Source organism: Saccopteryx leptura, chromosome 10 (genome assembly GCF_036850995.1).
Source record: "Saccopteryx leptura isolate mSacLep1 chromosome 10, mSacLep1_pri_phased_curated, whole genome shotgun sequence".
In the NCBI taxonomy this organism is placed as follows: domain Eukaryota; kingdom Metazoa; phylum Chordata; class Mammalia; order Chiroptera; family Emballonuridae; genus Saccopteryx; species Saccopteryx leptura.
In genome coordinates this window covers 15,958,538-15,983,781 of record NC_089512.1, presented here as the reverse complement: position 1 = coordinate 15,983,781, position 25,244 = coordinate 15,958,538, and the positions used below count along the sequence as shown (strand labels likewise).

Sequence of the window (25,244 nt, the reverse complement as noted above, 5' to 3'; positions counted from 1 at the left end):
CCCTGCTAACCTCATAATTCTTAGAAGCACCTTCCTGTTGAGTACAAAGAAGCAAAACACGCCATCTTTTCCTTAAAAGAAAAATGTAAGAGAGTGAGCTCTTAATTTCTCAAAGGCTGATGATATATCTATAGCCGACAGATTTATCCCAGTGAACCGCTGCCTCTCTGTTCTTTCAGTGGACTCCTGACGTGGAGGCACCATATCCAGCAGGCAAATCAGGTGGTTACACTACTTGGCTTTGGTCTGAAATTGTATTTAAAAAGAGTTCTGAACCACTTCATTCTTACATCCCTGGTTTCCAAATGTGGTGCATCACAGATCTAGTACCCTGATGCATCCAGAAAAGGTTTCAGTCATATCTAGTTCATTGAGGGAAAGAAATAAGTCGGCAAAGAACCCCCATCAGAGATGCAGTGTCAGGAGTAGACTAAGTCAGACCTGCTTTAGAATTCCAGCTCTACCACTTACTAGCTAAATAACGTTGGATAAATTACTTTAACTCTCTGATGCTTAATTTTTCATCTGTTAAATGTGGACTAATAACTAACTTTAAAGAATTGTAGTGTTAAGAGAGAACTTATGGAAAGTTCTTAATTCATGGAATCCTGAGCATAGTCCCCATACAAATGAATGACCCTGTCTCTCAGTTGTCAGCCTTTCCGGAATAAAAAGGGTCAGTTCTTTTGTGTACAAGAAGGACGAGAGGATCTGTAATCAGGATTCCTGAGTTCAGATCTCATCTATGCACCCTTTTCTTCAGTGGCCTTAGACCACGGACATCCCTCCCCAAGCCTCTGTTACCTCTGCTGTAAAAGAGAGTTGGAAATAGTGGTCACTCTAGATCAGGGGTCCCCAAGCTATGGCCCGCGGGCTGCATGCAGCCCACTGAGGCCATTTATCCGCCCCCGCCACACTTCCTGAAGGGGCACCTCTTTCATTGGTGGTCAGTGAGAGGAGCACAGGATCCATATCCTGTGCTCCTGGAGTACTGTATGCGGCGGCACCACAAGCAGCGTCGCTCACGTACAGTACTACTTCCAGTGACACAGGACGCACGCATCGTGGCTCCGGAAGCACATCATATCACTTATTACGGCTACCAGTGACAAATATGGAAACGGACATTGACCATCTCATTAGCCAAAAGCAGACCCATAGTTCCCATTGAAACACTGTTCAGTTTGTTGATTTAAATTTACTTGTTCTTTATTTTAAATATTGTATTTGTTCCCGTTTTGTTTTTTTACTTTAAAATAAGATATGTGCAGTGTGCATAGGGATTTGTTCATAGCTTTTTTTTTTTATAGTTCGGTCCTTCAATGGTCTGAGGGACAGTGAACTGGCCCCCTGCGTAAAAAGTTTCGGGACCCCTGCCTAGATCCATGTTTCTTAACTGGGGCGATTCTGCCTCCCAGGTGGGGTCCAAGACTTAACAAATAAAAAGACAAGACATCCAATAATTAAGTTTGGATTTCAGAAAAACAATCAATATTTTTTTAGTGTAAGTGTGTCGCAGACAGTTTTTAGGACACAATTGTTTCATGCGATATTTGAGATATCCTTAAAGTTAAAAAAAATAATAATACTTTGTTATCTTAAATTAAAACATAACTGGCCCTGGCCAGTTGGCTCAGTGGTAGAGCGTCGGCCTGGTGTGCAGAAGTCCCGGGTTCGATTCCCGGCCAGGGCACACAGGAGAAGCGCCCATCTGCTTCTCCTCCCCTCCCCCTCTCCTTCCTCTCTGTCTCTCTCTTCCCCTCCCGCAGCCGAAGCTCCATTGGAGCAAAAGATGGCCCGGGCGCTGGGGATGGCTCCTTGGCCTCTGCCCCAGGCACTAGAGTGGCTCTGGTCGCGACAGAGCGACGCCCCAGATGGGCAGAGCATCGCCCCCTGGTGGGCATGCCGGGTGGATCCTGGTTGGGCACATGCGGGAGTCTGTCTGACTGCCTCCCTGTTTCCAGCTTCAAAAAATACAAAAAAAAAAAAAAATTAAAACATAACTGGACTCTTCTACAGTTTATCTAGCAATCCTGTCCCTGAGGACATCTGATAATATCTAAAGATGTTTGGGGTTGTCATAGTTCAGTAGGAGGTGTTTCTACATCAAGGGTGAGGCCAGGTCTGCCGCCAACCATCCTACAATGCACAGGACAGCCTACCTTTGCCCTAGTGTGTGCGCGCACACACACACACACACACCAAATAATTACAGGCTCCAAATGTCCAGAGTGCTGATGCTGAGAAACTCTACTCAGAAAACTTGGATTTTTTTTAAGCAAGAGAGAGAGACAGAGAGAGGGACAGACAGACAGGAAAGGAGAGAGATGAGAAGCATCAATTCTTCATTGCGGCACCTTAGTTGTTCATTGATTGCTTTCTCATATGTACCTTGACCGAGGGGCTCCAACCAGTGACCCCTTGCTCAAACCAGTGACCTGGATTTCAAGCCAAGGACCTTTGGCCTCACACCAGCGACCATGGAATCATGTCTCAAGCCAGCAATCCCATGCTCAAGCTGGTGAGCCTGCACTCAAGCCAGATGAGCCCATTCTCAAGTCAGTGACCTCGGGGATTCAAACCTGGGTCCTCTTCATCCCAGTTCAATGCTCTATCCACTGCACTACTGCCTGGTCAGGCAGAAAATTTGGATTTTTTTTAAAAGTACTTTGATATCTACAAAACATCAAAAGCTATCCATTACATTTTAAAGAAAAAACAATAAAGAGAAATAGGCACTTTCCCTTTGTCAATCAGAGACAGATGAAGTGGAATAGTCTGTAAAGTCTGCAGCTTGGCATTCTGCAGAATGTGCCCCGAGTCACTTAGAGGAAGCCCAGCCTCAGAGGCCAATTTAACAACAGGCGCACCAGGCATGCGCCCTGGGCCCCGACTTCTGAAGGGACCCGCAAGGCCCCAAATTTACACTTCTTTCTTGTTGTTTTTTTTTGTTTTTTGGTTTTTTTTTAGTTTTTTAGACTTTTTTTTTTTAATTTATTTATTTTAGAGAGAGAGAGACAGAGAGAGAAGGGAGGGAGGAGCAGAAAGCATCAACTCCCATATGTGCCTTGACCAAGAAAGCCCGGGGTTTTGAACCAGCGACCTCAGTATTCCAGGTCAATGCTTTTACCCACTGCGCCACCACAGGTCAGGCTTTACACTTCTTTCTAATGTAAGGAGCCCAATATTATCTTCTGTGCCCGAGGCCTCAACCGACCTTAATCTGCCTCTGCCCAGCCTTGAAGGATGCGGTTCCTGGAAAGGAAAACAAAGCCTGCTGCGCATGTGCACACACACAGGGTGTGCAGCAGAGGGGGGAGGGGGCGCCGGCGCCCCGCTGAATGATGGCGGGACATGGTGACCAAGGCAACGCTCTACCTAAGTGCCAGGTTGCGGCAGGTGGAGTTGAGGACAGTTGCTGCTACTTTCTTCCCTAAACTGTTGGACGCCCAACCCAACCACAAATTCCCAACCATGGAAACTCCAGAATCAAAACCCTCAAAGTGATTCCTGGCATCTCTACATGACTTTATTAACTCTTAAAAAACCAAGACGCTTCCTTTCAAAAACATATAGTATCTTATAGAGGGAAATAGGTTCTTTATAGAAAATGAGAATAAAAGCTAGAACTAAGAAGTAGTTTTAATTTCACCAACCAGATAGAACTATTATTAATGTCTTGGCATGTGCCCTGTAAGACTTCTTGACATGCATGCATGCATATGCTCATTTTAAATAAGAGTTTCCTAAATATTTTAAATATTTACTCTGATTTTCACATTATATTGTGAACATCATATTATATGAATCATTGTTTTTTTTAAAAAATTATCTCAGCAGCCAAAAATTATTTTGTTTATGGACATACCAAACTTTCATTAACTTACTCTCATAACTTACTCTCTGATAATTAAGTCATTTCCCATTTTCCCAACATTACTTACAAAGCTGCAGTATCTTTGTAGCTAAATCTTTGGAAACATATTTAATTATTTTCTTAAGACTCAGTTCTGAAATTGAAATTACTGTATCAAAGAATTACCCACATGTTTAAAGCTTTGGATGTATGTTCCCAAATTAACCTGAAAACAATCATACCATTTTCTGACACCACATCCAATTACTTATAATTACCTTTCTATTATTTTTCATCTTTGCATATTTGATAGATATCTTGCTATTTTTATTTTCAGCTCTTCAATTACTAATTAAATCTGTCGTTCATTTAAATGCTTAACTTTCGATTCCATTACTTTTATAAGCCATCAATTTATATTATGGCCCATATATTTTTGGCTTATTTATCTTTTCTTTTTCATGTGAAAGAAATGCTCATTAATCTCATATAATTCAGTATAATACCCTTAATTTTGCAAGGCAAACATTTCCCCAATTTATCTGACTTTTTCATTTTTGTACTAGTGAGTATTTTTATGTTATAAAGTTTACCAACTTTTTGGTATATTATTTTCTCTTATGAAATTTTACTTAGAAAGATCTCTGCACAAGAATAAATAAACTGGGCCCTAGCCGGTTGGCTCAGCGGTAGAGCGTCGGCCTGGCGTGCAGGGGACCCGGGTTCGATTCCCGGCCAGGGCACATAGGAGAAGCGCCCATTTGCTTCTCCACCCCCACCCCTCCTTCCTCTCTGTCTCTCTCTTCCCCTCCCGCAGCCAAGGCTTCATTGGAGCAAAGATGGCCCGGGCGCTGGGGATGACTCCTTGGCCTCTGCCCCAGGCGCTAGAGTGGCTCTGGTCATGGCAGAGCGACCCCCCTGGTGGGCAGAGCATCGCCCCTGGTGGGCATGCTGGGTGGATCCTGGTCGGGCGCATGCGGGAGTCTGTCTGACTGTCTCTCCCTGTTTCCAGCTTCAGAAAATTACAAAAAAAAAAAAAAAAAAAGAATAAATAAACTGATTTTATATTTTCTTCAGTTAATATACTAGTTTCAACTTTTATATAAATTTCTTAACCCAGCCAAACTTTTGTCCAGAATATACTATGAATTAACTAGTGTTTTCCCCAAATAATTTGCCAGGTGGCTCACCAATATCTGTTAAATAATTCCTCTTTTCATTGATTTGAAAGTCACTCTTATCAAACATTAAATTATTAAAGATACTTAGGTATATTTTTAGGTTCTCATTTATGGTTATTTTGTTTATCCAGCACCAGTAGCTCCCTGGTTTAATTATTATCATGGTTTACAATAGATTATTTTTCAAAACTATTTTGCTGTTCTCAAGCACTTACTCTTAAACATTAATTTTAGAATCATTTTGTGAAGTCCCCACCCAAATCTCATTGAGATTTCAGCTAGAATTCTTGTATATTTGCAGAACTATTTGGAGAAAATTGGCATCCCTTCAATGCCTTTTTTTTTCTTATTTAATAATAGCATGCTGAGTATTAATAATATCAGACATCTTTGTCTTCTATCCAACTTAAATAAAAATTCATTCAACAAATATTCATGAGGTACCTCCTCTGTTCCAGGTTTGCTATAAGCACTTGGGCTGCATCAGTGAAAAAAACAGGCAAATATCTTTGCCCTTGTAGAGTCGACATTTTAGTTGGAGAGACAATGGATGGTTGGATGGTTGGATGGATGGACAAATGGACGGAAGGATGGACAGATGGACAGACGGATGGAGGGACAGGTGGAGTTTTCCAAGGTTGTAGGTGATATGGAAAAAACAACGTTAAGCAGAGTGAGAAAGATCAGAAGTCCCATGGCAACAGACAGGTTGCTGTATCCCATGAGATAAGTTTAAGAGCCAGCATGGGATGCAGCAGAATTCATAAAGAGCAAAGAGGAAAGGAGGGCAGAGATCTTGTGCAACTCTGTTGACCATCAAGGACTTTGGCTTTTACTCCATAAAGTAACTAACCTAATTGTATTTGCAAAGGGTCACTCTGGCTGCTAGGTGAAGAACAAACCTTCCTGGAATGGGGGAAAAGATTGAAGCAGAAAAGAAAGTTAGCAGGCTATTGTTACAGTCATCCAGGTAAGAGATCAAGATACAGCAGGAAGAATGGACAATGGTCCAGATTCATGATATATTTTGAAGGAAGTGCCCAGCGGGATTTTCTGCACATGGGCTGCCTGGGGAAAAACAAGAAACAGGGATGCTTCCCAGATTTCTGGTGCAAGTAACTGGAAAAATCACGTTGCCATCAACTGAGATGGGGAAACTGTAGGTTGAGTAGCTCGTTCCTATTAAATCTTTTATGAGCTGAAGTGGCATAAATCAAAGAGTATCACGCGCTTGCCAAAAGTTCGCTTTGTGCCGCTTCGCTTTTAAAAAATACTACATTAGTCTGGTCACGGAATTTTTTGTAAAAGTGAAAATCCTCTTTGGATTCCTGTATTTATGTCTGTGTTCATGCTTCAACAGCAGAGTTTAAAAGATGCGATAGAAACCGCGTGGTCTGCAAAACCTAAAATATTTACTCTCTCACCCTTCACGGAGCTTTTCTGGCTCCTAGTATAACTCTTGAGAAGGAAAAACAAAACAAAACAAAAACAAAAGGAACTTCCAAAATGTTGTCCAGGCTTGGCACTGTTGAAGGGTTTTCTTCAGGGAAGATCCTCCATTCTGCTGCCAAAATCTCCACATTCTTGGAATATAGGTGTTTTTCAAAGAAGGAATTGGGAGGTGTCTGTTCTTTCTCCTGGTAATTATGTCTTCGCTTGATCAGCCTGCAAAGTACATTTTGAAAAGACTATACTAGACGATGAGCAATTGCTCAGATGTTGTGGTGGGGGTCACACTGACGGTGTGCTCAGCAGGGGAGAAGTGAGCAGCAGAGAGCAAGGACAGGAGAGTCATCCTGTCCCCTCTCCCTCCGCAGGGGTAAGCTCCAGAGAGGTCTAAGCTCCATGGTTCTCTGTAGCCCTTAGCCTCTTTTTTCTCCCCCCATTTCCTTAAAATCAGAGGGGTAAATGAGGGCAAGGGAGGGACCCACCATATAAGTGGAACTGACATCCTCATCTGACAGCTTCTCCACAACGCTGGCCCAAGCTTCCCAAATCCTAGTCTGATCAGAACCCTGAAGTTTGATATCTCAGTGGCCCATTTTTCTATAGCGTGAATGAGAGTTCATACCCGTTCATTTTTGTCTTGCTTTTTTCTTTTTTTAAATATTCTTTCCTCACTCTCAGACCTATCCCAGTGTGGCTTGTGATGCAGAATTCTGGAGGACAGCTCCAGAAGAAGGCCTCCCCTTGCACGGTAGACAGGTTTCCAGAGAGCTGAGGGGTCAGCGGTGTGCACACTGATGATTCACACTGGCTTTCACACAGTTCTCATTCTTTTGTGTGTATGTGTGTGTGACAGAGACAGAGAGAGAAACAGAGAGAGGGACAGATAGGGACAGACAGACAGGGAGGGAGATGAGAAGCATCAGTTCTTCGTTGTGGCTCCTTAGTCTCCTTAGTTGTTCATTGATTGCTTTCTTATTTGTGCCTTGACCTGGGGGCTACAGCAGAGCAAGTGAACCCTTGCTCAAGCCAGTGACCTTGGGGTCAAGCCAGCAACCATGGGGTCATGTCTCTGATCCCACACTCAAGCCAGCAGCCTCGGGGTCTCGAACCTGGGTCCTCTGCCATCCCAGGCTGACACTCTATCCACTGTGCCACCGCCTGGTCAGGCAACACAGTTCTCATTCTCTTCATTTGGGTAAGACTCTTACAATTTATCAATTTGGTCTGCCTCAGGTTGTTAGAGGCCCTTAAAGAGTTAACTTATTCATACATAAGTAAAATTATTATATGATATATTATATATAAATATTTCAATATTACTTAAATAAAACATTGATGTCATTGATAAATATAAATCTCATTTATAAAAGAACAATGGAGTGAATTATTCTATAAGTTAAATATTTCTTTAATATTTGATACCATGTTTGAGTTCAAAAGGAATTTGAAATAAACCTTTGCAAAACAAGGATCAACTTACTCGTTTGTGAATTGGGTGCCAAGGGAGGGAGTTGGATGTGGGACACACAGGAGGGGAGGATGTGGACTCTGCTCTGTCTGGTTCATGCCTGATCTAGTCCTGAGTACCAATCGTCCAGGTAAACCCTAAGGAATCTGGAAATCCTGCCCTCAGGGCAAGTCACTGTTCTGATATGCAGATAACACACTTTGCAGCCTTAGCAATACTGATCTCTGCATGGGGAGTTGTGCTTACCAGAGAAAGGGCCCCTCAGCTTCCCCATTTTGTGCTCATGACACCCTTTCTCAGATGGGGAGACTGAGGCTCAGAAATCGAGTGCCCTGTCCAATGTCTCAGAGCTAAGGACTAACACCTAAACCTTTAGATGCCTTGAGCCCAACTTCCGCTCTGCCATAGTGTCTTTATATATCGTATATGCAAGTACAAACATACCCACATTTATGTAAGTACACACATAGCCAGATATGAGCATGCAGCTGGAACACAATGTATGCACGGAAGTTTTGTCTGTCCTGCTTCTGCACTAGTATTCTTCTCCTCATGCTTCTCCTATCCGGCTCCAATCTTCTTTGTAAAAGAATCAAGCAAGATGAGAACACTGTTTTTATTAAAGGTAGTTATGACATCGATATTTTCAAAACAAAAAAAATAATAAGTCCCTGAATGAATGCATGTCAAAACTAGAAAGAGCAGTGTACCCTTATATCAGCTAATGCATTTACAACCTTGACTCCTAATGCGTTATTGATTGTGTGAATAATCACCAGCTTAGAGAGCTTGGCAGTCAGGTCTGCCATGGGAAGGACTCTGCTTCCCACACTTTCCTTCTGTGTGATTTCAAAAGCCTGCACTGGGCTCCAGAGCAGTGGAGCCTGTAATCCGACATCTGGCATTTTCTCCAGTACTCCTCAACGCTGCGCTTCTCCTACTGTTTATTGATTAGTCACCCAGTTGTTGGCTTTCTACAACGGAAGACGAGAGAGCATTCAGCTCTCGCCCCTCCCACACCGCCTTGCTTGTTTCCTTCTCCCTTGCTCTCACCTTTCAAAGAAAGTTATATCCCAGTCTTTGCTCTCTTGTGCTCGTCGTCTAAGTAGTTTCATCACAATTTTGTGTCAACTAGATAGTTAATTTATATATTATTAGGATTATTGCAAACTTCGGATTCAAGCATTTGACTATGATTATATTTCTTTCCTTATACAGGCTTTATTTCGTCAGAGTAGAAATTACTCTTTCATTTTCTTGACTTCTATGCACCTATATTTTTTAAATGTTCCCCTATATCTATCAAATGTCATATCTATTATATTCAAACCCCAAAAGCATAAACTTTGAAGTTATATTTTTTCCCCAAGTCTACTATCTTTCTTCGTTTTGCAGCACCTGTCTAGGGCTATTGCAGAGTTTTTATTTGGACATATTATTTACTTCTCTGTGTCAGTCCTTAGGTCCTGCACTCAGTCTGACAATTTCCTCTTCCTTGATTTGTTCCCTCACCTTTCTAAGGCACATCCTTCTTTAGTTTTCTAAGAAAGGGTAGGTGGAAAGTTAATATTCTGAATCCCTGAAGTTCTGAATAGGTGTTTATTCTGTTTTTATACTTGCTGATAATTTGGCTAGATATAAAATTCTAAGGTCAAAAATGATTTCCTCTCATAATTTTGAAATTCCATAGATTTTGAAGGTCCATGGTCTTCTAGTCTCCAAGTTGCGATTGTGAAATTCAATCTTCCTCTTTTCTGCTAAACTCATTATCAGTCCTCCAATTGCTCTCTAGCTTCCAAATATACATTGAGCTTTCTTCTACTCTTGCTGCCCTCCTTGGTAACCTTGTTATTTGGGATTTATATCATTTTTTAAATTCTTGGACTCTTTATTTAGTGAGGTTTTTGGTATGAATATGTGTTGAAAACCCTGTGGCCAGTCTATTATGTTTGCTCCAAGTCCAGCGATACCTTTATATTTCTAAGTATTTCAACCCATACAATCCCCTTTGCATATATTTTGACACTATAACTATTAGAAACCCTGAGAGTAGGCAGTGCTATTTCCATTTGATGAAACACAGCTGAGGTTCTAGGAAATGTTAGTACTTTTCTTCTATTTTTTAAGTAGTTTCCTTTTTTTTTTTTTTTTTTTTTTTTTGCATTTTTTGAAGCTGGAAATGGGGAGAGACAGTCAGACAGACTCCCTCATGCGCCCGACCGGGATCCACCCGGCACGCCCACCAGGGGGCGATGCTCTGCTCACCAGGGGGTGATGCTCTGCCCCTCCGGGGCATCGCTCTGTCGCTCCAGCGCCTGAGGCAGAGGCCAAGGAGCCATCCCCAGCGCCCGGGCCATCCTTGCTCCAATGGAGCCTCGCTGCGGGAGGGGAAGAGAGAGACAGAGAGGGAGGAGAGGGGGAGGGGTGGAGAAGCAGATGGGCACTTCTCCTGTGTGCCCTGGCCGGGAATCGAACCCGGGACCCCTGCACACCAGGCCGACGCTCTACCACTGAGCCAACCGGCCAGGGCTAAGTAGTTTTCTTAAGTTTAAAAAGCCAGCATGAGACAGATTTGAATTTAAATTCATGTTTTTCTCACTCTACTGAGGCATCAGGGTCATGTTCAGTGATGTCTCTGTGATGGAGGTCACTATTATTGTAATAGCCCATGTCAGACCATCACTTTCCCATATCTTGCTGCAGTAAAACTAACACCGCTGCTGTGATGTGAGCCATTCCTTTCAACTGGTCTCTGAGCCACAGCATACAAACTTTCTTCTTCATTCTTATTATTCCAGCGTCGAAATTGGAACACCTAAAACCAAATAATTGCTGATGGTCTGACTCGTATAAAACAGTAGCTTGCATTAGAACAGACGAGGGAAACTGCAATTACGGTGTTCAGGCCTGAAGGAAAACCACCTTTAATATATAATGGTGCTATTTCAGAGTTCGGCACACAATAAAATAACTTTGCCCTCTGAAGCTTTCACTTGCATTTTCACAAAGGGCACCAATAGCATTTCTTGATTCAAAAACAAACAAAAAAATAAGCGATTGCTTTCAAAGGACAGTCTTTTAAAGGCATTCCCTTTAAAAGTTGTTCTTCTCAAAAAAAAAAAATTGGCTTTCCAACTAGCATTTATGCGCAAACACACATACCCAGAAATTTAGGGTGTGTTTATGCATCACTTTGGCTCTCTGTGGTTATAGCAGCAGACACGCTCTGTTTTGAATGAATCCGTTCTGAAAGGAATGTTCAGGTTTAACCTCCTGAAGGGCTCCTAGGTCCTCACCCAGGGAAAAGTTTGCCTGTTGTTTTTTTCAGCTGAATATCAGGTTTTTGTACTCTGTTATGTTATCATCTTTCTTATTTTAAGATTTATTTATTTATTTTAGAAAGAGGAGAGAGAGAGGGAGAAGGGGGGGAGGAGCAAGAATTATCAACTCCCATATGTGCCTTGACCAGGCAAGCCCAGGGTTTCGAACCGGCGACCTCAGAGTTCCAGGTTGATGCTTTTATCCACTGCGCCACCATAGGTCAAGCATGTTATCTTTCTATCCCCAAGTACACCTTCATGGAGGTTAAGCAACCCAAATAAAAGGAGAAAAATATTTGGGTCAAGCAGTGAAAGATGAAACTAGGAAGGACCTTCTCTGACCTGGTGCCAAACCTTTTCCTGCTTAGACCCTCGGGCTGCTTATCTGTAAAACAAAATCAAATAGATGAGCAGTCTTCAAGTTCTCTTCCAGCTCTTGAATGTCATCGCTAAACCATCAATGAATCAACTGCAATTTATTATCTAAATCAGGCGCCCCTGTTTTAATACATGTGTGACTGTGAAGGACTTATGTAGTAATTTATTGAATACATTGGCCACCATACTCAGAGCGGGCTGTGCCGTGACAAATGAACTCCACCTCATTGCATTCATAACCCAGAGGAAAAGGCAGACAAAAACAAACTCTTGAATAAGTAATTGTGATTTAAGAAATACTGTGACACCGTGCTGGGAGAAACAATAATAGGAAAAAGATAATTTAGACAGTGGAAGGGGACTGTTTCCAAGAAAGCTTCATTGAAGAAATGGCAAATAACTCAAAAAGATGAGGAGTGGTGAGACCAGTGAAGAGTGATAGAAACAGCATTCCGAGCATACAGGGCAGCATGTGCAAAGACCCTGAGGCATTAAAGAACTTGTACTTTACAGGAGCCTGAAGGAGATCATGGAGTTATAGAAAAAGTGAACAAGAGGGGTTGGCCCGAGGTAAAGTGAGAAGTGGGCGCTCACCAAATCATACAAAGTCTCACCATCATGGGGAACATTTTATATAACCTCAGAAAGGCAAGGCAAACCTACTGAAAGATGAGTAAACAAGAGACAGAAGTGATGAATACATTTTTCAAAGATTACTCTGGTTACACTACCCAGATTGTAGGAAGACAGAAACACATAAAAGCCAGTTCAATTGAAAATGAGTCCAGTCAAGAGATAACGATGGTATAGATGAGGAGGCAATGGTGAAGAAGACGGTGGCTTGTACATATCATGGGATATCCTCATTTTGCATCTGTAGTCAGCTGTGGTACACAGTGGAATATCTGTTCCCCCTTCAATGGTAATTTTTTGAGCGTTTACCCAATGACTCGGAGTCGATGATAGGAATTCCGGTGAAAGTGCGCAGTTTCGGGACTCACGCTATCAGCAGAACATACAGAAGAGCAGAAACAGCTGACCTGTTTCAAGAGCAGAGAAAGTGAGATTAGCTAGCTGGAATCGAGAGAACAGTGAACAGGGAGGCAGCCAAGACTCTCCAAAGTAACGAGTAGGAAAGACGTGGGGGGAATCTAACTCGGGCGCCTTCAGGAGGAAGTGTGGGAGGGGGTAAAAGAACCTACCGTAATATTTTGCCCCTTTTGAAAGGTTCATGCAAAAGCCACAGACAAGAAGAATTGCCTGGGTTATGGAAGTACTCCCTTTCCCAGTGACGTCATCGTCGTCACCTGCAAAGCGTAGACTGTATCCTAACCGAGCTCATGTCCATGTCTGACAGGAACGAACGCTAAGCACGGGCTGCGCTGCAAAGCCTGCAAGATGAGCATTCACCACAAGTGCATGGAGGGCCTGGCACCCCAGCGGTGCATGGGCAAGCTGGTAAGGGCGTGTGCCAGGAGCGAGCCCAGAACCCCCTGCACGGGCACTCGTCTGCCCCTGTGAGATGACTCCATTCAAACTCCTCCCCTGCAGCCCCCTTGAGAAGTGGACACCAGGGAGGCAGCCCCAGCGTCCGTGGCCTGCCAACCTGGCTTCCTGGTTGGCAAATGGATAGAGCAGAGGAGGAGCTTTGTCAGTCTAAGAGATGAATGCTCCACATGGAAAAAGGACTCAGTGTCCATAATAGGGTGACTGGCTTGTCTCAGAGTGGGACTTTCTCAGTTTTAGCTTTGGAAGCCCCACAGCCTGGGACTGTCCAGGTTTTAAAAGTTAAGCACCCCAGGAAGCATGCTCCGGCCTCAGGCAAACTAAGGAAGTTGGTCACTCTGGTACTTAATTGGCTGACAGTCCAGCAGATGTCATGCATGGCATAGAGAATAACCACCCTTCCGAAAGTGAAGAGAGTGATAAAAATCTACAACATTGTAATAGAATCGTGATGGCCAAACCAAAGGAGGTTGGGTAACCCTGGCCCAATCTGGACTGATTATACCATCTCAGGAGTGTGGGCTTCATTAGGTAGTGTGGTGCCACACATAGTTAAAACTAGGGTGGCCACAGAATGGTATAAGGCAGTGGTCCCCAACCCCCAGGCCGCAGACCAGTACCGGTCCTTGGGCCATTTGGTACCCGTCCGCAGAGAAAGAATAAATAACTTACATTATTTCTATTTTATTTATATTTAAGTCTGAACGATGTTTTATTTTTAAAAAATGACTAGATTCCCTCTGTTACATCCATCTAAGACTCACTCGTGACACTTGTCTCATAAATTCGACAATTATATAAATATTTTAAAATACCACAGTTTTTACACCAGTCGCATAATTTTATTTTGTGCATTTATCCATCCCACCCTAAAGGCCGGTCTGTGAAAATATTTTCTGACATTAAATCGGTCCATAGCCCAAAAAAGGTTGGGGACCACTGGTATAAGGAACCAAGAATTTCTTTCCTAGACATATGTAGGGTGTGACAGCTGTCTTAAAAAATAATAATAAAAATTTAGACCTGTCACACAAAAGAGCGCTTCTGTTGTCTTCTGTGACTCCAGAGGAAAAGGCCTACGAGCAGTAGGTCCCAAGGCCTAACACTCAGAATACAGTCACCAAAGGCCTGCCTCCAGGGCTAGGGAGAGCTCCCCCCACTCACCCTCCATTACCGGCAATGTCCGAACAAAGGAGGACACGATTGCCAGGAACATCGGAGAGGGCTGTGGAATTCCTGTCTTAGTGGCTGAGCCATTAAGTTTTCTTTCACACTGGGTTATAGTAGGTCAAAGTTCTTGAGAGATCATCAACTTACTCTGACAATGTCCTCTTCTCTAAAACACTACCTCACCTGTTTCCTTCCTCCTCCTTCCGTGGTGATACCCACAAGCCAAGGCAAAGACCATGGATGAGACATCAGAAAAACAATGGAATCTATAGAACACAAAGCACGTGGTTCAGGGTAGATAGAGCTCATCAGACGACATGCAAAGGCTTTCAGGCCGACCTCTGAGGTCTGCTTCCCCATTCCCAGGCCTTTTATGATTTTAACAAACCACAATAATAAGCCATAGTGAAATAAGGCCAATGGTCCATTTGCATTCTGGGAGATGAGGAGCGCAGACACGAGGGAGGCCGCACTGGGCTGCGGAGAGGGGAGAGGCAGGGCAGGACAGGGCAGGGCTGGGGCTTGCTCTCTGGATGCTGTGTGGCTTGCTTGTTGCTGCCTTCCAGGGTAAAGTACAGGACAAGTCAGCGTCTTAAAGGGAAACAAGGAGGGACCCCTCGAAAAACCAACTAGTTTGATTTTTAGAGTTCTTACGCGGTGTTCTCCATCTCCTCAGTAACATTAAACCTTTCTCTTTCTCATTCTCTCTCCAGCCAAAGGGGTTTCGGCGTTACTACAGCTCCCCCTTGCTCATTCATGAACAATTTGGGTGCATTAAGGAAGTTATGCCCATTGGTGAGTCGGGACATTGATGGGCGGAGCTGGGTTTTGAGTGGCAATGTCAGCTATTAATGACAGCTGTTCTCCTGGGGCTGCAAAACCCATGGGTTGTGTTTGTGCATTTGTCTGGTGGCTGATGGTTATGATCGTCTGTGTATTGTGCTGGAAGGGAAACATAAATTGGACCAAATTCAGCAGGAATATTCATTCTCTCCCTGAAGAAGCTCAAACAACACCCCAGTCCAAGAGGCTGCTAATACGCTACCCCGCCCACCAGCAGCTCCATGTAGTGCAAAGAGCAGAGGGTGTGGCATCCCACAGACCTGGTTCAAAGCCCAGCTTCCCCGCTGACCAATGTGTGTCTGAACAAGCTACCCAACCTGTCAAACCCTATAGAATGAGGACAGTATGGCTGCTTTCCCTAAACATTGTAATATATATATATATATATATATATATATATATATATATATATATATATACACACACACACACACACACACACACACACACTTTATATATAGATAAAGTATAGACTAATGCTCTGCAGGAATTCAGTGACCATCAGTTATTCTTTAATAAGGACAAAAAAAAGTCTTATATTTACAGATATTTCTGGCTAGAATTTATTCTTTAACCATATCTTTCGGTGTACTTCCATTTGTTTCTCTCTTAAAATCTCTAGCTTGATGTTGGCCTTTTGGTGAGGGGGGCAAGTTTTGAACTAAAGATTTATAAACGACAATGTTTTGCGTTAGAATTTCATGCAGCCGGGGAATGTCAAATTCTTTCAAAAACACTTGCTTCCTCCCACACACTTTGTGCCTCAAAGCTTCATCCCTGGGAGAGCCAAGCCTCCAATGGAGGAAGTAGAGCCGGTCTGTGGGAGGAAACTAGAAACCGGAGTCCTGGAGATGAGTACGGAGAGAGGAAGACCGACCCACCAGGAAGCGTTTGGGAGCAGAGAGTGCTGGGTGCAGCAGAGGGACCTGCAAACGGGCACCTGTTTTGAGGGCACATATGTGAGGAAAGCTAGGACCCCGAAAGCCCCATGATCTTAGGTGTTAGTGCAGACCCTGCATCTCAGGTGCATGTGCTGGGTGATGCATGATGCAACCCAGGGGCATGAGCTAGGTGGTTGGCTGCATTCCTGACCGAGAGCTTTCTCTTCCGTTGCAGCCTGTGGCAATAAGGTGGACCCTGTCTACGAGACCCTCCGCTTCGGCACCTCCCTGGCTCAGAGGACAAAGAAGAGCAGCTCCGGCAGTGGCTCGGATTCACCTCCCAGAACCTCTGTAATTGTCCTCTTCCTCCCTCATCCGCCATGGTGCTCTTGGGCAGGGTGGGGCTCAGGCGCTGGGGTGTGAGGCTTCCACCTAAATGCATCATGAGGGCGGGTCTGTTGAGAGTCAGGCTACCTCCCTTGGGAAACCCAAAGGGCTTCGGGCCACGAAAGGTTAACTTTCTCCTGACAACACTCAGGAAGCGTATAACTTTCCTCCTTCGAGATTTCGCTCTTGGCTTCAAGCTCCTGGGCTTCCTCTTTGGTGTACTCCCTCTCCATCACCCTCCCACCAATGTTAGATAGATAACATGTCAGTCAGCACCAAAATGTTTGACTCAAACAACAGGCAGAAGTAGGGAGTCCCAGCTGTACCCGGTCCTCCCTCTTGCTACATCCCAGTTAAACAATACAACCATTCTCACATTTTCTCAGTCCTTTTTCTCTATGGCAAGGTATACCCTTGATTTCACACAAAACTCCCCTTCCCCGAGGCACGTGACCCGTGACTTAGTGGGGCTTCTCTCCGTGGGGCACTTACCCTACCCAAGCACCTCTCCTATGTTTTCCCTGATCTAAAATGAGTGCTTTGTGCCTCTCTGTGACCTGATGTCATCATCCTGCCTCTAGATGTCCCAGCCAGAATTTCTATAAATGCCCCAAGCTGCCACACAAGTCTACAGCTCATGCTGAGAGCCACCATCTCTTCTGCAAAGAGACAAGGATCTTCCAATTCACATTTCCAATTAGGATAACTTGTACCCAGTTATCGGTTCCATTGTTACAGCCTCTGCTAGACTGGGGACTTCTATGCAAAACACAGATAAGACTTCAAATGGTCTGTCCCACAGGGTCCTCCCAACATGCAGTGATTAGGGTGGGTTTTGGGAGAAGGGTGGGCAGATCCCCGGGAGGGGTTCTCAGGGGCTGAGTTGAATGAAGCAGATCCCTCACTGGGGGTAGGTCAATCTTCAAAATAAGAGATTGTAATGTGTGGTAGGTACATAGGTCAAGTGGGTGAGTAGGTGCAGGTTTATAAGTCCTCTGGCCAATGACATATGGGTATCCTAGAAGCCATCTTTAAATTTCCAGAAAGCCCTGTTTTCATACATCCCACTAACTTCTTTTCTTCTCTTTTTTTGTAAGGGGGGGACAGACAGACAGGAAAGGAGAGAGATGAGAAGCATCAATTCTTCATTGCAACACATTAGTTGTTCGTTGATTGTTTCTCATATGTGCCTTGACAGGGTAGGGGGGTGGTAGGGGTGTTTTCAGTTGAGCCAGTGACCCCTTGCTCAAGCCAATGACTTTAGTCTTCAAGCCAGTGACCTTGGGTTCAAGCCAGCAACCTTGGGCTTCAAGCCAGTGACCTTTGGGCTCAAGCCAGCGACCATGGCGTCACGTCTATGATCCCATGCTCAAGCTGGTGACCCTACACTCAAGCTGGTGATCCTGAGATCAAGCCAGATGAGTCTGAACTCATTCCAGTGACCTTGAGGTTTTGAACCTACATCCTCAGCATTCCAGGCCAACACTCTATCCATTGTGGCCACTGCCTGGTCAAGCCACCCTACTAACTTCTAAGAGGGAGGAACCAGAAATGATTCTTTCTCTTTTTCCTTGCTGAACATAAAATTGACATCAACTAGTTCTTTAGCAAAAATGAATGAAATGCTTACAATTACTAGCAATGTACGGAACACAAAAGTGTTCTGGTCAAGATGGTGGCATAGGTAAATGTGGTACTCAGAACCTCCCACAACCACTTCAAAATTATAGTTGTAGTACAGAACAACATACAACTGAACAGAAGTACAAAACTAAGGTTATAAACAATAAGCCAGGTAGAAACTGGTAGGAGAGGCAGAGACGAAAAAGGCAGGTTCCACACCCACATATGACTGTTAAAAGTCAGGAGGCATATCTCAGATACAGAGGTCCCACCTGAGGAGTGAGGGGTCCCAGCCCCACTGCAGGGCTGGAAAGAGAAGTCCCCATAATTTATGGCTGCGACAACCAGCAGGATTGTGGCTGAATGAGACAGAGGGCTGAAGGAGCCCCAGGTGTTCTTCTTAAAGGGCCCCTGCTCTCAGCTCCAGCAGCTTGAAAGGCGGCAGGGGACATCCGAGGAGGAACTGAAGGTCTGACATCAGCATGAGAGCTGGGGGAACAGCTTTCTCCCGGGCAGAAGTGCTGGCAGAGGCCAGTGTTCCTCCAATGAGCCCTCCCCGCACAGAGCTGGCAGACAGGCACCTTACTGAGTCTCCATCAACATGGCTAACTCTGTTTGCCCCGCCCTGATGATTCCCTGAGACCCCGCCTCACCCAGCTGCTGGCCCACCCAAGTCAGTTCCTGGCTTTTCTATATAAACAGCCTGTCTTGGCTGTTTATATAGACCTTCCTAAAATCTCTCAAACAAGCAGCATCTGGCCTCAGAGTACCCTGTACCTCTCACTAAGCACTAGTGACAGCTGGCCTTGGCTCGCAGATTATCCTCTCCCACGCACCTCCAAGCCCAGCACACAAGTACCAGCCATCTGCAAACCACCTTGTAGCTCATGCAGGGTGACCCTGGGCAGAACAGAGGTGGCCGCTGACCTTGGCCTGCACCTTCAAGGAGGTCCCAGAGCCAGCACACCTGGTAGACAGCTTCAGACCATGCCACACACCACCCAACCACCTCCACAAGCAACACACTCAAGGTGGCAGACTCAGCGGGCACCGGAGTCCCACTGATGTAGACCTGCTCTGTGGGGTTGGCCCCTACACGGCTGATTCTCCGCAGTAGTCACAGCCAGTCCTTGCAGGTGAGCTGCCTGGGGGTAAACCCCTGCTTGTGAGGGGCCAGCAGCAATCAAGGTTCAACTACAACAAGAGGGTGTACACAGCCCACATGGAGGGGGGGAGGTGCACCTGGCTAGAGTGCCCACCTTGGGTGATAGAGGAGGCTATGCCACCAGGCCATATAGAATACCTACTATGTAAGGCTACTCTAACAATTCAGGAGATGTAGCAGCTCTACCTAATACTAGAAACAAACACAGAGGGGCTGCCGAAATGGAGAGGGAGAGGGTATGTCCTGAATGAAAGAACAGAACTCCAGAAGAAGAGCTAAACAAAACGGAGACAAGGAATCTACCAGAGGCAGAGCTCAAACTGCTGGTCATAAGGATGTTCAATGCACTTGGGAAAGAGTAGAGGAACTTACTGAGACCTTCAACAAAGAGATAGGAAACATAAAAATGGAAATAGAAAACATAAAAAAGAGCCAGTTAGAAATGAATACATTACAGAGAATCAACAGTAGGATATATGAAGCAGAGGATCAAATTAGAGATGTGGAAGATAGGGAAGGAGAAAACACAAATCAGAACAGTAGAAAGATAAAAAGAATCCAAAAAATAAGGATAGTATAAGGAGGCTCGGAAACAACTTCAAGCACACCAACATTCACATCATGCGGTTACCAGGATGAGGAGAGAGAGAGCAAGGAATTGAAAACCTAAGTGTAAAAACAATGTTGGAAAACTTCCCTGACCTGATGGAGAAAATAGACACACAAGTTCAGGAAGAATAGAAAACCCCAGACAAGATTAACCCCAAAAGACTCACACCAAGACACATCATAATTAAAATCCCAAAGGTTAAAGACAAAAGAGAGAATCTTAAAAGCAGCAAGAGAAAAGAAGTTAGTTACCTACAAGGGAGCTCCCTAAGACTGTCAGCTGATTTTCAAACAGAAACATCTCAGGCCAGAAGGGAGTGGCATGAGATCTTCAAAGTGATGAAAAGCAAGGACCTACAACCAAGATGACTCTACCCAGCAAAGCTATCATTTAGGATAGAAGGAAAGATAAAGTCTTCCCCGACAAGAAAAAGCTAAAGGAGTTCATCACCACCAAACCAGTATTACAAGAAATGTTGAAAGGTCTTCTTTAAAAAGAAGAAGAAAAACCTGACCTGTGGTGGCGCAGTGGATAAGGCATCAACCCGGAATGCTGAAATCTCTGGTTTGAGGCCCCGGGCTTGCCTGGTCAATGCACATAAGCAACTACTACGAGTTGATGTTTCCTGTTCCTCCCTCTCTGCCTTTTCTCTCTCTCTCTCTCTCTCTCTCTCTCTCTCTCTCTCTCTCTCTCTCTCCTATCTCTAAAATCAATATATAAAATATTTTTTAAAAGAAGTAAGGCCTGGCCTGTGGCAGCTCAGTGGACAGAGCATCAACCTGGAATGCTGAGGTTGCCTGTTTGGAACCCAGGGCTTGCCTGGTCAAGGCACATAAGGGAGTTGATGCTTCCTACTCCTCCCACCCTTCTCTCTCTCCCTCTCTCTCTCTCCTCTAAAATAAAAACATTTTTTAAAGTCTTTAAAAAAAGAAGAAGAAGAAGAAAAACAGCCTGACCAGACAGAGGCATGGTGAATAGAGTATCGTACTGGGACACGGAGAATCCAGATTCGAATCTCCAAGGTTGACGGCTTGATTGTGGGGTTGCTGGCTTAAATGTGGGATCATAGTTATGACCCCATGGTCGCAGGCTTGAGCCCAAAGGTTGCTGGCTTGAAGCCCAAGGTCGCTGGCTTGAGAAAGGGGTCACTTGCTCTGCTGTAGCCCCAGGGTCAAGGCACATATGAGAAAGCAATCAATGAACAACAAAGGTGCTGCAACTATGACTTGATGCTTTTCATCTCTCTCCCTTCTTGTCTGTCTGTCTCTATCTGTCCCTCTCTCTGTCTCTGTCACACACACACAAAAAAAAAAAACAGAAAAGATAAAAATATGAATAATATAATGGTAAAAAATACATACCTATCAACAATTATTTTAAATGCAAATGATTTAAGTACTCCAATCAAAATACATATGGAGGCTGAATGGATAACAAAACAAGACCCTTACATATGCTGTCTTCAAGAGACTCACTTCAGATTGAAAGACACACACAGACTGAAAGTCAAGGGATGAAAAAAGATATTTCATTAAAATAGAAACTAAAAGAAACTGGAGTAGCAATACTTGTATCAGACAAAATAGACTTTGAAGCAAAGGCTATATAACAAGAGACAAAGAAGAACCCAGCAATAGCACTTCTGGTATTTATCCAAAGAAACCCAAAACACTAAGTTAAAAAGATATATACATCCATATGTTCATTACAGCATTATTTACAATAGCCAAGATATGGAAGCAACCTAAATGTCCATCAATAGATGAAAAGATAAAGAAGAAATGGGGCATGTATACAATGGAATATGATTCAGTCATAAAAAATAATGAGATCTTGCCATCTGCAACGACATGGATGACCCTAGAGAGTATTGTGCTGAGGGAAATAAGTCAGACAAAGGATGACAAATGTCATGTGTTTTTACTTAGGTGTGGAATCTAAAAACCAAAATAAATGAACAAGCAGAACAGAAACAGACTCATAGATACAGAGAACATTTTGATGGTTGCAACCTAGGAGAGGGGTTAGGGGGCAGGGTGGATGAAAAAGGTAATGGTATTAAAAAGAAAAATTGATGGTTACAGAGTAGTCACAAGGATGTAAGGTACAGAGTAGGGAATATAGTCAATCTATATAAATAAAAATGTAAATGTTCATTTGTTCAAAATCTTAAATCTCCGAAAGTTCTTCACCGATTGTTTTGAAATTTTGACACAACATTGCATTCAAATGCGTGCTCTTTTTTATATATGTACTGTTATATAGATATAGATGTCACACCTGTGACAGGTAAAAACATGCTTTTTTTAGAAAACAGCGCCATCTGTTGGATGTAAAAGTAACACACGCTATACTAAATATTTTACAATTCCATTTCAATGTTTCCGATTTACAATCCATTTACGTGCAGCCAGACTTGAGGATGCACAGTTGCAAGCATGGTGATCGCATTCTGCAGCTTCAGATCTGCTTTGTTCTCAACAGAATGAACGTGACAGGCTGAGAGTGGCTGAAAGATGTCAATGAGAAACAGCAGATCAGTGTCAAACACGACTCCGTTCTCAGCAATCACGCAATTACAGTCGCCTTGCATTCCGGTACAACCCAGCTGATGATTATAGTTTGAGCCGGCATGTTCTCATTGGCACTATGACTAAAGTGTGTCCTTATTGCAAGGCTCTGAAATTTAATGGAGAAATGAAAGAAATGTGTTGCACCACTGGAAAAATTAAACTGCATCAACTTGGAGAACCGCCAGAGCCATTAAATATTTTGCTTGCCAGATATACCGCTAAATCAAAGCATTTCCTATCTAACATCAGGAAATAGAACTCATGCTTCCAAATTATGTTGTTTGCCGCAGAAATCGTAACAGCTCAATTCATGCCAACTTTCAAAGTGAAAGGACAAATTTATCATAAAGCCGGCTCCCTGCTTCCGTTCCCAGATGGTCAACATAAATTCCTACAAATGTATTTCATCGGTGATGGCAATGATGAATTGAATGCATGCTGCAGAATTTCTACCGGCATAAAAAGGTCCATCGTTTTCCAACTGCAAGAGCTTCTTCACAAAAAAAAAAAAAACCAAAACAATTTAGTGCATTTGTTCAAAACAGCAATTGACATTATGCCATCTGATACACACAAGATTGTTATTCATGCTGACAAAATGGCTGCTGGAGAACATGTGCGAAGATTCAACGCTCCAACTATAGATGAAGTGGCAATTGTTATAGTTGGAGATCAATTCCAACCTAGAGATATTGTTCTTCTTTGGAGAAACAATCAATTGACAAAAGTTGCAGAAACTCATTGATGCTACAATGCCCTGCAATTTCCAATCATTTTTTGGGATGGTGCCGATGGATATCACTTCAATGTTAAGGTGATAAATCCAGTCAGTGGCAAAGAAACAAATATGAAATGAATCACAAAGAACTATTATTCATACCGATTAATGATTTGAGAGAATTAAAACAATCACATTTTGAAATGCCATCAATTGTTTCACCAATACATCAGAGATATGTATGCAAAAATTGAAACAGAACGTTTGATATTCATCTGTTTGAATGAGACCAGGCTTCCCTCTGAAGAATACGTTCATTTGCGAGATGCAGTTGTAAATGATGGTAATACAACTAATGTTGGAAGACTAACTTTTGCCATCTTCATATACAGGCAGTCCACATCATATGCATAAGTATGCTTAAGATACAATTGCGTATGTTTGTCACTATGATTGTCCTGAATGTGATTGCATGTCATCACATCCACATGCAATCCAACTTGGGACAATATACAACAGCTCTTACTTCCTGGCCAATCGCCGGTGAATAGGCATGACATCACAGCACATGTTTTCAGACAGAAGCTGAAATCACTGATGGATTTCATGGTAAAACATGAAGTGTTTGAGTCTGTGTGCTGTAAAAAATTAATGAGCAACATCGTAGAAGCAACAATCTTGACAGGACCTTTCAAAGGTGAAGATGTCCTCATTCCTCACATTCCTATGATTCCAACGGATATGCCATTTCAATTTAAGAGATTGGCATTCCCAATTTGATTGGCATTTGCAATCACCATCAACAAAGCTCAGGGCCAATCTTTAGAATTGTGCGCTTTAGATCTAGACACGGATTGCTTCTCACATGGACAATTATATGTTGCGTGTTCTAGACTCAGCAAGCCAGACAATCTCTATATCTGCATAGACAATGGAACAACAAAAAATATTGTATACCCACAAGCATTGTGAAATTAAACATATTAGAAATGTGCACTTTCTCTTTTCTTTCTTTTCCATTTAACCAGACTGAGCCACAGCAACGCGTGGCCGGGTACAGCTAGTAATATTACAATAACTACATATGGTGTCACCCTGATAACTAGATCACTCAGTAAATGATATAAATTCTAATTACTGGCTTATACACCTGAAACAAATATAATATTGTATGTCAACCGTAATGAAAAATAATAAATTAAAGGAAGTAATCAAACAAAAAAAAAATGGAAGACATGGCTCTATACCCTCAGAAATCACAACTTATTTCTGAAGATCAAACTGATAGAGAAAAAAGCTGATGATAGTGGTTTATTTAGCATTTTTAAATACAGGTTTATATGTCTTTCCTATCTTTATTAGCAATAAGAACGTAACATGTATGTGGTAAGGGTATTATAATAACAATGTCGTGTAAGTTCTGAAGGATTTCATTGCAAAGATGGAAGATGTTTAGCTTTAGTAGCCATTGCCTCAAAACAGTGAAAATATAGTTTGTGACATTTTAAGATACATAATCCTGATGAACTCCCTAGGGCAGCTATAAATCAAATCGGCAGTCCCAATGATAATGTTAATTAATTTACTGAAGGGAGGCTAGCAATAATGCTAAATGTAATGAAAACAGACAAGGGTATATATGGATAGAATTTATATTCGATACAAATGCATTATGGCTGTGTGGGTTGGATAATAATAGTATAAGTTAAGTTCCTAGCACAGGGCCTGCCATAATTGGCACTCAGTGAGTGGAAGTTGCTATTTTATTTCATTCGGCATCTAGGCTTTAGCTGGGTTTTCTCCGAACTGGAGTTATTAACTGAAACAAGGAAGGTTGTAATCCATTCTTGTCCTCTGAGAAGAGCCACCTTTAACAATTGTCCGTTCTCAGTTCCGTAGGAAACCCTTGCATCACTCAAGGGTTCCGCTTTGTTCTGCTCAGCCTGCCTGCCCTGTCATGTCCTCCAGTCGCTCCTTTGTTGGGGTGTCCCCAGGGATCTGCTTTGGCTTGGTCCTCATGATCTCCATGCTCTTCCTGGTTACCTTTTTCACACTCCGCTTGCCCAACCATCCATCTCTAAGCTGAAGCCTCCCTTAGATATTTGCCATGCTAACC

At 43.2% G+C, this 25,244-nt stretch overlaps 2 protein-coding genes across 3 annotated transcripts in view; one reads left to right on the top strand and one right to left on the bottom strand.

Moving 5' to 3' along the window:
- EPM2AIP1 (EPM2A interacting protein 1) overlaps positions 1-25,244 on the bottom strand; it is an 835,019-nt gene that overhangs the window by 388,421 nt on the left and 421,354 nt on the right. The window lies entirely within an intron of this gene.
- Positions 1-25,244, top strand: part of STAC (SH3 and cysteine rich domain) — a 137,919-nt gene that overhangs the window by 67,977 nt on the left and 44,698 nt on the right. For both annotated transcript variants that reach the window (XM_066351435.1, XM_066351434.1), the window contains exons 3-5: positions 13,010-13,110; positions 15,042-15,123; positions 16,288-16,403. In XM_066351435.1, the coding sequence (XP_066207532.1) occupies positions 13,010-13,110; positions 15,042-15,123; positions 16,288-16,403 (299 nt within the window). The remainder of the gene's footprint in view (positions 1-13,009; positions 13,111-15,041; positions 15,124-16,287; positions 16,404-25,244) is intronic.